General features: G+C 43.0%; 2 protein-coding genes across 2 annotated transcripts in view; one reads left to right on the top strand and one right to left on the bottom strand.

Annotated features, from left to right (window-relative positions):
* Positions 1-754: 754 nt before the first annotated feature.
* Positions 755-9,332, top strand: NIPA2 (NIPA magnesium transporter 2). The gene is made up of 8 exons (XM_015851171.2): positions 755-869; positions 2,501-2,557; positions 4,850-4,910; positions 5,221-5,443; positions 6,666-6,722; positions 7,159-7,249; positions 7,843-8,003; positions 8,354-9,332. Exons 4-8 carry the CDS (start codon positions 5,305-5,307, stop codon positions 8,989-8,991), a joined length of 1,086 nt encoding a protein of 361 aa, XP_015706657.1. The 5' UTR covers positions 755-869; positions 2,501-2,557; positions 4,850-4,910; positions 5,221-5,304; the 3' UTR covers positions 8,992-9,332.
* Positions 9,333-10,658: 1,326 nt separating this feature from the next.
* CYFIP1 (cytoplasmic FMR1 interacting protein 1) overlaps positions 10,659-14,053 on the bottom strand; it is a 53,650-nt gene continuing 50,255 nt past the window's right edge. The window contains exons 29-31 of the mRNA XM_015851161.2: positions 13,254-13,492; positions 12,224-12,371; positions 10,659-11,806 (exon numbers count right to left, since the gene is read on the bottom strand). Coding sequence (XP_015706647.1) covers positions 11,642-11,806; positions 12,224-12,371; positions 13,254-13,492 — 552 coding nt within the window. The 3' untranslated portion in view covers positions 10,659-11,641. The remainder of the gene's footprint in view (positions 11,807-12,223; positions 12,372-13,253; positions 13,493-14,053) is intronic.

The following is a 14,053-nucleotide window of genomic DNA, read 5'->3' as shown; positions in this document are numbered from 1 at the left end:
CTCTTTATCACACAGGGTAACTGTGTGACATATAGACATATATAGACATTCAGACATGTAGTTATTCAGATGGTGGCATTATCACAGAATCACAGAATTATCAAGGTTGGAAAAGACCTAGAAGATCATCTAGTCCAACCATTACCAATACTTCCAGGCTAAATCATATTCCTCAGCACCACATCCAAGCGTTTCTTGAACTCTCCCATGGTCGGTGACTCCACCACGTCCCTGGGCAGTGCATTGCAATGCCTGACTAGTCTTTCTGAAAAGTAATACTTCCTAATGTCCAGCCTGAGGACATTAGGCTGGACATTAGGAAGTATTATGAGGAACTGTTTCAGTCTTTAGGCCTGTGTCTTAGGGAATAGACTGGTTAAATGCAGCAGAGATGTGGCCACCAGAGGCCGTTACAGCTGCCTGATTTCCCCATCAGTTTTCAGCACTGAACTCAGCAGCCTGGTGGGATGCTTTAATACTCCGCCAGCTGGTGATATTGTGCCAACGGATACCAGACAGCGGCTCTGGGTGGATATCTTCTTGTCGCAACCTTCCCACTGTTTGTGTGGAGACGGAAATGGTTGCACAAGAGCCAGCTATAGGGGATGGCTTACGGGACAGACCATGTGATGGGGGCGGGCTAGAGTGAGGCTGCCTCGCCCTTTCCGGCTGTGGGACCGGCGGGGCGGGCACAGCCGAGCTCGGGGAAGGCGCTGCCGTCGCGGCTCGTCCCGCCGTCACTCCTCACCCTTCTATCCCTCCCCTCATGGCGGTGCAGAGCTCGGCCGCCCGCCCCTCCCACCGCCCGCTCCGGCCTCCCCCGCCTCTTCGTCCTCCCGAACGGGGAGCGTGAGGGGCGGCGACCGCAGGTAACGGGGGGAGGAGGGCAGGGGAGGCCTCGAGGCCTGAGGGCTGAGCAGGGGGGAGGAGGCCGGGAGAGCGAGCTCCGAGAGGCGGGGCATGTGGGCGCCAGGCGCGGCCCCCGGTGGCGACGTGCCGGGAGCCGTGTGGGTGAGGAGCCGGCAGGCCCCGGTGGGCCGTGCATGGCGGTGGGGATCGAGCCTGGAGGGGTGTTCGTGGTGCCGGGTTCGTCGTGGAGCCCAAGAGGTTCTGGTGCAGGGCTGAGTGCCAGGTGAGCTCCGGAACAGCTTCCCAGCCCAGGCTGTGCTTTGGTCCAAGGTAGGAAGGAAGGTTTGGGCTGCGTTCTGTAAATCAGAGAGAGACTTTGGGTTTGTTTCCATTCTGTGAAGGTAGGAGTTGCGTCTGGCAGCTGGTGTCTCAGTCCTGGCATGTCTGTAGGCTGTCTGAAATATGAGGCTGCCTATCTTATAAAGCTCCAGGTAGAGCGTGAGAGAACTTTGCTCATCTGGCTGGAGAATGAGATAAAGAAAAAGTTGCATCAGGGATAGAGGAGGTCGTGTCATTGACTTCACGTTGGGTCCGCTTTGATAGACTTCTGGGAAATGCAGGCAGCAGGGTAGCACACTCTGTGGTCATTTAGCTGATGAATAATGCTCTGTTGTAGTGAAGGTCCTGCAGTTGAACATTGTTCTTTATATAGAAGAGGATAAGTATAAATAACATAGAAAGAACGGGATGCACAAGAAGTTAAAGAATGGATTTTTTCTTGTTTTCTCCCCCAGTATCTTAAAATTGAATGCTCTTTGGTTTTTTCTTTCTTAATATCACATTAAAGGAGTACATTTGCTCAGTGTTCAAAAAGTCTTAATGTACTTAAATGGGCTTTTTGAAACTGATGCGTCTTTTGCTTTGGGCGTTTCTGCTTCTAGTGGTGTCTGTACACACATGTATGACATCTTGGTAAAAAAATGTTAAGATCAAGCATATTTCCTTGTTTATCTTGTCTGTGTAGTACATAAAAACAAGCATAAGTCTGCACTCTCATGGACAGGGCTGGAAAACTTTGTCTCTGTTTTAGGAGATCAGGAGGAAGTTTTTCACCCAGAGGGTGGTGATGCACTGGAACAGGTTGCCCAAGGAGGTTGTGGATGCCCCATCCCTGGAGGCATTCAAGGCCAGGCTGGATGTGGCTCTGGGCAGCCTGGTCTGGTGGCTGGTGACCCTGCACATAGCAGGGGGTTGAAACTGGATGATCATTGTGGTCCTTTTCAACCCAGACCATTCTATGATTCTTTGATCTGATTCTGTTGTAGTTAGACTTGCACTACAATATTGGAGGTGCTCTTTCCTACTTTCTGGACTCCTTGGGCTCTGGATGATGTGCATCTCGGCCTTTTACAGGTGCACGTGACTGAGATTGGAACCAGCAGCTCTTATGTCTTAATTGTGTGTAACATCCGTCCTTGATGTGTTCTCTGTCCACATGTCTCAGAGAGATGCTCACAGGTGCACATAACATGACTGAGGAAGAAGATCTGGATTTGTGCGATAGTGAGATTAGCATTAAGTTATGGACATTGGGGTTTCGTAGCTGATTTCTTAATGTACCAATTAATGTTCTTATTAATTTATATTTTAGCAACATAACATTGGGAGTATTTAAGAAGTGAATGCCGCTGGATTTTGGAACAAATTGGTACGTATGTAACAAGCCTTCAAAGGGTACCTTAGTGAACATGTGTGTTGTTAGGGGATGTTTCTTGTTCTGTGGATTTATGCCTCTGGAAGGGCAGCAGGGTCACTGTATACTAGTTATAAGCTTCGGTTGCTTGAACCCACTCTTCTTCCACATAAAGCTTTGTGGATGGGAGGGTGTTAAGCAGGTGCCCTATTTGAAAGATAGAAACACAGAAGTTCTCATGGAGCTCTTAAAGGTGACCAGAACTTTAAATACAGCAGAAGTGAGCAGCTGTACCTGAGGTAACTCTCAGTAACATCGTATCAAAATAGGCCTGTTGTTTTCAAATCCTTCTGGTGAGTCATGTAGTCCTGGTGATGTGGTCGAAACAAGCCTCGTAATTAATGGCACCGAGCAGGGAAGGGTTGCCAGCGTGTAAATGCTGATGAATACTTTCAGGAAACGTTTCTGTACAAGGAGATGCTTCTGAAGGTGTAAATGAAAGTGATTACACACAGCCAGGTGGAAGTGGCTAAACAAACGCAATTCAGAGAACAGTAGCTCTGTAGCAAAGAGTTTGGAGGTTACGCTGTTGGAGCAGTTGAAGCTGACTGCACAGGAAGTGTGAAGAAAACCACTGGTTTGGGGTTGAGTGAAAAGAGACTTCCACCGTATTGTGGGAGTGATAATATATCAGCTGAAATGCAGTGCACAGCTTCAGGAGCTGAACTTAAAGCATGGGCTGTTGAGAGAGGCCCCAGAGGGCAGCATAGCAGAAGGCAGCTTGCAGGCACAGAGGGAGCTGTACATTGTTCCAAGGCCAGAGTGGACATTTGTGATGACTTTTGTTAGTCAAATCACAGAATCACAGAATGACCCGGGTTGGAAGGGACCTCAAGGATCATGTAGTTCCAACCCCCTGCCTGGCAGGGCCACCAAACATACACATTTACTAGATCAGGTTGCCCAGGGCCCCGTCCAACCTGGTCTTGAACACCTCCAAGGACGGGGCATCCACAACCTCCCTGGGCAGCCTGTTCCAGGGCCGAACCACTCTCCTAGTGAAGAACTTCCCCCTAACATCCAACCTAAATCTTCCGTCTTTTAACTTGGATCCATTTCCCCTAGTCCTGCTATTGTCAGCCCTGTTGAAGATCATCCCATTCACAGTTAAAAAGATCAGCTTGTGGAAAGAAAATCCAGAATTGTAGCATTCAAAGATTTTAGTGTATATTTAGGCTGTTTCTCAGAGAAAAGACAGTCTGCTCAGCTCTTGAGGGCTGGTGGCCAAGTAGGCAAAGTTAGAACAGTCTACTGTGTTAACTTTTACTGACTGTAATTATTGCTTTCATATATAATACAACTATTAGAGCTGATAATTAATTTTCTTTGGCTGGTAACTCTCTCATACTTGCTTAAGCTAATCTGCTTTCAAATGTAAAATATTATTTCATCTCACAAAATCACTTCTAATGTCTCTGCACATGTAGCTAATTTGTTACAATAAATATTTAACATCTTTTAAAGCTCCTTACCTTGTGCTCCTGTGGAGAGAGAGAAGGACTTCTGAGCAATGTTTCCTTCTGTTAGGGTGGTGTCGCACTGGAACAGGTTGCCCAAGGAGGTTGTGGATGCCCCATCCCTGGAGGCATTCAAGGCCAGGCTGGATGTGGCTCTTTATCTATAGTGTTTAAAGCTACTTTTATCTATAGGTGTTTTCCTTTTGGCCAGTTCTCTGAACGTTCATAATAACCAGCAGCCTTAAAATAAAAGCCTAAATATAGTTTCCATTTCCCTTCGTCCTACAGAGATGTTAATCTTCTTGAAAGGACTTTGGGTTGGGTTTTGTTTTGGGTTTGTTTGTTGTTTTTTTTTTTCATTTTAAAAGGATTTCCACAGATATCTTAAATTGCAGTCTTGCATATTAGATGAAATCCAGGAGATCCTCATTGCAGTATATAACAGGAGAAAGGATGTACTGAAATGAATGTTTGTATTTAGCCTAGAGGATGAGCATGTAAAACCTTCATTTCTAGTCCAGCCTAGTTAGTGCTTTTTGTTAAGCTGTGGTCTTACATAACTAAGGCTTAGGTTGGGTGGGTGCTTTTCAGCAGAGCTCATAGTTACTGTAGCTGAGCAGCAAAATGCTTCAGACAGGTGTGGGAAGTCTTTGTGCATCAACAAACAGAGGCCTTTTCTTGTTCCTTCTTTATAGCTGGTAAATGCACGCGCTTACATCCAGGCTCATTTGTGTCAGGCAGTTTGCTGTACAATTTAACACCTCTTCTGTTCTTCTTTCACCTTTTCTAGTGAATTTATGTGGAAGAGATGCTGTGGCTGTTCTCAAGCTCTCTGACAAACTAATTTCAATGTAAGTAATGATTTGTTTGGTGTTGTCAGTTAAGCGGTGTGCAGGTCACAGGTCTGTGTACATAATGAAAAGGAAAATAAATCCTATCACTTAGAAGTTTGCCTTTCCTTTCTGAGAAGCTTTTATGTTTCGAGGTTTCAGTTTCTATATTCTGGGTCAGATGGCCTTGACTCATCTGTGAGTCAAGCTTAGATGTGCTTCTTTTTCTTCCATTGGCCAATCTCAGGAAGAACCAGACACACGAAGTGCTGGGGAATCCTCTGTATGTTGTACATTTCTACCACTTTAATCATGTGTTTGTTTTGCTCAGGTTTCAGTATTGCATCACCTTGTGTTGAGTAACAGAAGCTGTACTGTTCACTGATCAATGTGACAGTCCCCAGCAGTTTACGAGATGAGCCAAGCCCGTGGGAGATATGACTTCTGCATTGGGCTGGTGTTGGCTATGAGCTCCAGCATCTTCATTGGGGGGAGTTTTATCCTGAAAAAGAAAGGCCTTCTCCGGTTAGCCAGGAAGGGCTCCATGAGAGCAGGTAAATGCATGTTGAAGAAACTTGATGACATTCCAGTTTTACTGCTTAATAGATTGCTGCATTTACGATCTCCTCCTTACTTTTCGGTATGTGGAACCTCAAACATTTATCCAGCGTGTTCTTGTGTTTTTTCCCTCTGGTGTCAAATAGACCTAACTCAGCATGTGACACATGCTACTTGATTTGCATACAGTGCCCTGTAGGGACACTTAGAATAAAACTATTCCTGTTGCACCTTAGTTGAGGTTTGAATTCATTTTGCAAAGTGAGCTTGGAACCAGCACTCACAGCTGCATTTACGCTCCTAAGGGGGTGAATTTAACTGCATTTGTCAGGAGAATGTTCTAAAAAACTCAGTCACACTTATGATATGCTGTAGTGGAGCTGCAGAAAGTGTTTGCCTCTTGCTGTTGCCTTTTTAAAGCCAGGAAGGTTCTAAGCAACACACAGTTCTACTTATGGATTGATATATTACCAACACAAAAAGCCTTGTTAGTGGGCATTTGTATACATTTTCAGCTTTATTTTGTTGAACTGAATTTAACAATATTAAATGACTTCCACTGTTATCGTTTTGGGAATTGATTGGGTCCAACTTAAGAACTTAAAGATTTTTGAAGCCACTTTTCCCCACTTCAATAGCTGTAAAGGAAATGAGGGATTGTTACTGTGCGTCGGAGCTGTAGTAGAACATTGGTTTGAGAGCAGCATGCAGATGGTTGCAGAATCTTTAGACTGTTTAGAAGGTTGAATCTGAATATTTTAAGTTCAGTACCAGTCCTGCCTGCTTCTGAAAGATGGTAGATTTGGGGTGAGATACACAATTTGTTCTGCCTGGTTTGGAATGGGGAAGTGTGACTGCATTTCACGTTGGTGCATGTAGTTGATTGTCTAAACCATGCCTGATTTCCTCAGTGTTTCTCTGAGATGTGTAACTTGGCTTTTTGTTGCAGCGAGTTGAAAGAACTGTCTTTCATGTCAAGCCAATATGGTCATCGCTGCCATTTCTAATAAAAAGGAAACAAAACAATCAGTTTTCACAGTGGGCTGTAGGAAGCATCTGCATGTCAGAGCTTGACAATGACTTCAGTTCCTCTAGCTCAAGAGACTCTATCAAAAAGATGTCAAAGACTGCCTGTATTTTTAAGAGCAAACAAAAATGTTTTGGCAGTGACAGGGGCCAGCTGTTTGTTGGTATATTAATGGAGTAACACTCTTTCAGGTCAAGGTGGTCATGCGTACCTTAAGGAGTGGCTGTGGTGGGCTGGACTTCTTTCAAGTAAGTAAATTTGGGGATGGTGTCCATCTTCTTTGCTTCTCATTACTTAAAACTCTGAACTTATTGTCTGTAATCACAGTAACCGTAGCTTAATGGATGCCTAGCCCGTGTTTTGCCTTGTAGCTTGGCACTGCAGGTATCTCCATGTTAAAGTTCATGACTCCATTTAGCAGGCTGTGGAGATACAACATGGACACCAAAGTAAAGCACATCTTCTTATTCAGCAGAATTAATTGTAGTGCCTGTTGTGGTCCCCCAGCCTGTTTTGTGTTTAAAACAGTAATGGAGGTTTTGTGTTGTACTGGTACTGTTAGCCCAACACCAGCATTAGATTTTTCCCTTATTCCCTTATTGCATGTTCATGTGTGCAAGAAGATTTACACGTTTGTTGCATAAGGCACCCTAACTTCTTTTTATTATCATTACTACTCTGCAGTGGGAGTGGGAGAAGCAGCAAACTTTGCTGCCTATGCCTTTGCTCCAGCAACCTTAGTTACTCCTCTGGGTGCCCTCAGTGTTCTCGTAAGGTAAGAAATACTAACAGAAAGCAATGCGATTGCAGAGAGTAAAGCTAAATATTTATAAGTGCCTGAGATATGCTGTAGTAAATGTGGTTTGTTCGTAACTATACATGAAGAACAGTTATAAACGTCAGAAGTAACTTCTGAGTTTCTCCAAATTTGAAGTGACTGCTCTGAACTGGTTCTGGCAATCTGCACCTCAATATGTGAAAAGCTGTTGCCTTCTCCATTTTAAAAACACACTGTATACAACACAGGAGTATTTTTGCTCCTAATTCAAGACTTTTGTCTCTTTAAAATGATTTTTACAAGTGCCTCAATTCAGAGTTCAGGGGAGGCAGAATAAAAAGGAGCTGCAGAATCCTGCAAGTTAGTTCTGCCTGCAGGATCTTGATAGAAAATCGACTGCGTTGCTATTTTAAATAAAAGCTTAATCAGTGGAATTGCCCTCAGTGATTTATGGCCATTAAGGGTGTCCCTGCTCACCAAAAAGCACACATTATATATGTTACTGGAATGTACGGTCAAATCAAGTGTACGCAGATGAGCAAATAAATATTACTAATTGTGTGTTTTGTCCATTCTTTTTTTCTTCTTAGTGCCATTCTGTCATCCTTCTTTTTAAATGAAAAACTTAATCTACATGGAAAAATAGGGTGTCTGCTAAGTATACTTGGATCAACCGTGATGGTAATTCATGCTCCACAAGAGGAGGAAGTAGAAACTTTAGATGAAATGTCCAACAAACTACGTGATCCAGGTAAGAAAAATGCTGGCTTGGACTCTGAGTAGTTAATACAGAAAGATCTGCACTTACTTTTCTCTAAGCAGACAGTTTTATTACCAACCTTTATTACCAGAAAGATGATTTGTGTCTGCTTCATGTTGTCACAGCAGAGTAGAGATTTAGGTTCTGTGGCATGATTTCATAGGGAGTCTTCATGTTGAGACAGTGGCAAAGGTAATGTGTCTGAGTTTCATTATTTTAGCAAGATCACGCTAAAATTGTTTTAACTTCAGTGCTGGTGGAGTAACACGTGCTTTCCTGTTACCCCTAAGATGTTGGATAGAGTACATAAATAACAAGATGTCTTTTCTCCCCCAACACAGGTTTTGTGGTCTTCGCAACACTTGTTGTCATTGTGTCTTTAATTCTAATAGTTGTGGTGGGACCTCGCCATGGACAGACCAACATTCTTGTGTACATCACAATTTGCTCTGTGATTGGAGCATTATCAGTCTCCTGTGTCAAAGGTCTGGGCATTGCTATAAAGGAACTTTTTGCAGGAAAACCAGTGCTGAAAAGTCCGTTGTCTTGGATTCTGCTGCTAAGCCTTATTGTCTGCGTGAGCACGCAGATCAACTACTTGAACAGGGCTCTGGATATATTCAACACTTCAATAGTGACTCCGATCTACTATGTAATCTTTACGACATCTGTTTTAACTTGTTCTGCTATCCTGTTCAAGGAATGGCAACACATGGCGGCTGATGATATTATTGGCACCTTCAGTGGCTTCCTTACTATTATCGTGGGGATCTTTTTATTGCATGCCTTCAAAGATGTTAACTTCACCCTAGCAAATTTGCCCGTTTCCTTGAGGAAAGATGATAGAGCAGCAAATGGGTCTTTGCTGAGCACGTATGACTGCTTTAATCACGATGAAGAAAGTACTCCCTGTTTAAGTGAAATACAATCCACGGAGAGCCTCTCAGCCAGGAGAAATGGAAGTCTGTCAGCCTTCTGAAAACATCCACTTGTTAAATAAGAGAAGAACAATTCTGTAACTCTGGATTTGTTATTTTTTCCCTGCTGTGAAATGTCTGAGCTTGTCTGGAACCTCATGTACTTCTTAACAGTGTAGGTAGACAATCTTTAAGTTCGATTAGTTCGGATCATAAACACCGAAGGGGGGTTTAATTTGCCTTATTTTTACTTTACAAAAATACTAAAATGACCTCAGACCACAGCTGGTGTTATTGCTTAAGTTATGTAAATACTTTCATTTCCCTCTTCTGTTTCAGGATGTATTGCACTAATGACAATTTTATCCAAAATAAATGGCTTTATTTCTGCACTGGTGGTAAACAGACTGCAGTGGGCCTCAATCCTTTGTACGTGTGCCCCAAAGTCTGCTGAATGGCTGTAACGTTTTACAGTGGGAGCTGTCCCAGCCTGGGCCAGAGGAAGGCTACAACCAAGCAGCAGTAATCATCTGGAGGTCCTGCTTACCTAAAAAGCTTTGTTAGACCTGGAGCATTTACATCAACAAGCCAGCCCTAATCACAGAACTGTAGTTCTGGTTGCAGTAATACGGTACTTCAGGAAGCGGACCAGGAAAAAACAAACCCAAAATGTCACTGCTTCGACAGTGCACTGGTGGTGATTTTTTTTTAAAGTAAGTTCACGAAGGAAAATAAGTATTAATGATATAGTTTTATAAGAACATTCCTACTGTAGATGGTGAATGTTAGAGCCAACTATTTACTGCTCTCATTTTGTCAGTTTCAGTGCTTAATGTTAAGGAATGCACTTTATTACCATGACAGAAATCAAGCAACTCCCACCCGTGAAACTGACACTGCTACCTTCTTTTTCATATGCGGAGAAGACACCAAGATGCCAAACAAGAAAAAAGGTCCTTGAAATTCTGGGCAAAGAACAGGATTAGAATTTATGTCTGGTTTTAAGGAGCATCACATCTCTGCTGTTCAGGTACAGAGCACAGCCCTCCTAAGACCTTACAACTGGATGCATCAGACTGCTGGCTGCCACGTCCAGTAACAAAACACCAGCCTGACTTACTGAGCAACAGGCTAAAATTTCATGTAACATTTTACTTTATATTATAAAAGATGCTTTGGATTCCAGATCCATCGTGTTTCATAATTTAAAATAAGACAGTTATGCCTTTTGTGCACTTTGTTTTTTCCCTTTAAGGCAAGCAATTATACTAAGTGAAGAAGGCAGTGGATTATTATTTTTTAAATCATTTATATGTGATGGGAAGCTAACAGAGGAGTAATCTCTGAAATTCTCTCAAACATATTCATTGAAGGAAAAATATCATCCTGAAATCTGTACTAATGCTAGTATTTCTAATGTGTTCACCTAATTGGTTCACCTAATGCTGCCAGTTTAACCAGTGAGAATTATAACTTACTTAAATCACACCACAACTAGTTAATTTTACAGAGTTCTTAAGCCAAAAACCAGGCTCTGTTACTTAACTAACTGTTTATGCAGGACAGGTCCAACTTGAAGCCTGAGGTCTGTGAGACTTAGCTCTAAACCAATAATGATCTCAGCAAATTAAGCGTTTCTTCTTCAGTTCTTTAATTGAAGCCTGAAGCAGAGGGGAATGTTTGATTGACCAGAAGGCTTCCTGGCACTCCACTATGAAGAAATAAAGAGTTTTCTTTAAGAAACATTTATTCATTTGGTAGAAGAAATGTTTGAATCAAGCTGCTGTAACAAAGCTCAAGCATCTCCCACACACCATGGCAGCCATGAGTGCCTGCTTGCCAGAACAGTGGCTCTCAAGCACAGACAGTCTGGGACAACCTGCATCAGAGTAAATTTACTTGCAGACTGTCTGGCAAATCTGTCTTCTGTTTTGTGAGGAATATTAGCTCTTTTTTTCTTCTCCTTTCTCAAGGGGAAACAAGAACTCTTTACCACATGTAAACATGGATTTGGGTAGATGTGTCTCTATAAAATACAAGTAATGGAAGAAGCTCTTACTAGGAAAATGTAGAGATACCGTTCTAATAAAGTTCCGCCACTTACAAATAGTAGGAATATTACCAGTCGCCTCCATGTTAAGTAACTGTAGAGCAGTCCCCTGAGTTAGCCTTCATTTCTGCAATTACCGATCACAGAGAGTAGTTTTGCATAGTGAAAGAGCAGTCGACTAAAAAAAATTATTCACAAAGCAGCTGCATTATTTGTTGGTTTGTTGTTTGTTTGTTTTTTAATAAAGGCTAATTAAGCAATTAATGCTCTAATACAATTAGGCATTGATTTCTAAATCTTTCTACACAACCCAGTTTCTTACCCCCCACAGCTATTATTTTGATAGCTCGAGGGAATGTTTATTCTGATCCGGTTTAAGATGGCCACCTCAGAAAAGGAATGCAAAGAGATTGCAGGAACAAACCTTCTTCTACAGCTGCAGGCTTTTAATCAAAGTATATAAAATTTTAGTCTAGAAAAATAAGTATGGATTGTATACAGTTCCTGTGCTTGGAGACTGAGGAAGACAGTGCACCACTCAGATGGCACAGGCAGACTGAAAAGGACAGACAAAAGGATTTCTTCAACCTGTGGGCATTTTGTCGTTCTCCTTTCTCATATTCAGCCTAAGCGGGTGCGAAAAGTACCATTAGGGAAGAAATCTAGTTGCTGGCGAGGGACTGATGAATGGGCGGCTGGAAGCAGCGCACGTGTTCCACGGGTGTGCTCTCTCCATCTCCAGACTTCAGATACTTGTCCAAAATAGCGATTATTTCATCATTCAGAATCTGGAACTTGCGAATTCTTTCAACCATTTTCTTCAAAGGCTGCAGAAATAAATAAAACCCCAACAATTAGCTGTGGAGATGAAAAGCACCAAATGCTGTGACGTCACTTCATTACAAACGTTTCCCCATTACTGCTAACGCAATGAAGAAATCCAGGGTGCGTTCCGGTTTGACACTGCAGCTTTTTGTACAAAAAGGGCAATTTACAACTGCCTTGTTGTAATCATAATCTGTGTGCAAGCATAGGAGATGTGCAGCATTCAGAAAATCCTATACAGCCAAGTAATTACAGCCTTCCGTCTCCAGTATCAGCATCTAATCCTTTGTACTCTGATTTTCAACGTTTCATTCCAACAAGCGATCAGTACATCCACACAGCACCTGAATACAAACAGCTCTGGTCTGTTTGTTTGTTTGTTGTAGCGAATTAAGAAAAAGCAGATGTTTTCAACGTACCACGTTCTTTATAACCTCATCTTTGCCATCATGCTTTTGGACTTTCAGCAGGTGGTAGCAGAAGTCAAATAGGTCAAAGCGTCGTTGTTGTCCCAAGAGCACAATGATCATACAGCCAGCCCAGTGCAGGCCATCTCCAAAGCACTGCCTGAAACAGAAACCAGAACACAAAGAGCCTTCAAATACAGCTACAGGAAACGTTCAGGAATTAGCCATTATACTAAAATACATATTAAATAACTTCAGGATGCGTCAAACATGAATCTAAAAAAACACTGTAAAATCTAGTAAATCAATTTTGCTTTCCAGGTACCACATGTGATGCAAATGCATGCTTAACGCACAACAAAAGGAGGCTTTCTGCTTTCTACAACTTTTTTTACAACTTACTGTTAGTTACTTCAAGGACATTTCCTCCCTCCCCCCTCCACTTTGGCTCTAGCAGCATACATTTCATTTTCAAAGAAAACAAAAGGGAATTCAATACTGTTATACTGCTTCGGGCTGTGGACAGGAAAGGAAGCAAATGCCATTTCCGCCATGGCTGGTCAGTGAAAAAGCACTTGACAACAGCAGTTTTTCAAAATACAGACGTGTGCAAATTTCAGACCCAAGAACCGTATTAAACGTATTCACTTTCAAATACTCATCCTTGCAGAGAGGAGTCAGATGAGAAAAGACTGTCTAGGAACGCGCACACATGTCCAGCTATTTTATTTGCTTTCAGCTCCTGTAATATGGGAAGACTACCACTGAACAACGTGTGCTAGGGCCTGCTTGTCATGGGATCATTCATTCTACACTGCCAGTACTTCATTAAAATAGAGGGTTATTTTCTTTAAAGATACAATCATTTCTGTGTTCATGCATTATGAGCCCCTCCCAGAGACCGCAGCGCTTCCCTTGGCTTTGCAGAAGGCAGACACACAAACAAACCCCTCTGTTTGGTGCCTCGCAGCCCCCCCAGTGCAGGAGGAACAAAGGAAGCACTGTTGGCGCAGGTGCACCGCCAGCAGCTGCCCATACGTACTCCACAGTGAACTCGTGTGTGCCCACAGGGATGCAGTAGACGAACTGCATCGCGCTCCAGAGGCGGTGGAATTCTACACACTCGTCCACGTGCATCACCCCATTGCTGGGCAGGGGCCCACGCCAGATTGGATCATCCAGGAAGGATCGGATCCTTGTCAAGATAACCTCAAACATGGACAGGCCGCAGCAGAGGCGCTCCTTGGTCAGCAAGTCACCCTCCCTTGCGATTGCTATTTGCTGAGAACGGAGAGAAAGTGCAAAATCTGTCACATGGAGCACTCAGTTTACAGGCCTTCTTCCACACTGACTTCTAGAAAAGTTTCATCCTGAGCTAACAGCATAGCTCTGTTCACATCAATGCTCCAGTTCCCATCCTGTGCTCTGCTTTGGAGCACGGTGATTGGAAAACATGTAATAGGAACTTAAAAAAAAAAAAAACAGCCATAACTCAGTTTCACTTGGTTTATTCTAGGAGTTTCTCCTGACCTTGAGGTGAAGTCAGAGTTCAGTTCAGTGAAAAAGCACTCAGACAAATCTAAGGGCCTTTTCAAATAAATGCGTATGCTGCTGCCACAGTGAGCAATGCTAATGTGTTAATGCTAGTTCTGAACCTGTCCAATGGAAGTTTTAAGAGGTTTTTGCCTGCTCAGATGGAGTCTGAGAGCAAGAAGAGTGTTCAGTGGCCTGCTGCTAGTAGGGGCTGTAGCTGCTGCAGCTGCTAGAGATGAGAACGCTTCAAAGACAGCAGAACTGGACTCAGATAGAACCAAAAAATGGCAATACCACGTCAGTGCTTGT

The sequence above is a fragment of the Coturnix japonica genome, chromosome 1 (assembly GCF_001577835.2).
Source record: "Coturnix japonica isolate 7356 chromosome 1, Coturnix japonica 2.1, whole genome shotgun sequence".
NCBI lineage: Eukaryota > Metazoa > Chordata > Aves > Galliformes > Phasianidae > Coturnix > Coturnix japonica.
The sequence above is the reverse complement of the archived record's forward strand: the minus strand, read 5'-3'. Positions and strand labels throughout refer to the sequence as shown.

Excerpts from the sequence above, each read along its gene's own strand:
- NIPA2 (XM_015851171.2), top strand. The coding sequence starts at position 5,305 with ATGAGCCAAGCCCGTGGGAGATATGACTTCTGCATTGGGCTGGTGTTG. Across the intron at positions 7,250-7,842 it reads GCCCTCAGTGTTCTCGTAAG|TGCCATTCTGTCATCCTTCT; the intron begins GTAAGAAATACT and ends TTTTCTTCTTAG. Across the intron at positions 8,004-8,353 it reads CAACAAACTACGTGATCCAG|GTTTTGTGGTCTTCGCAACA; the intron begins GTAAGAAAAATG and ends CCCCCAACACAG.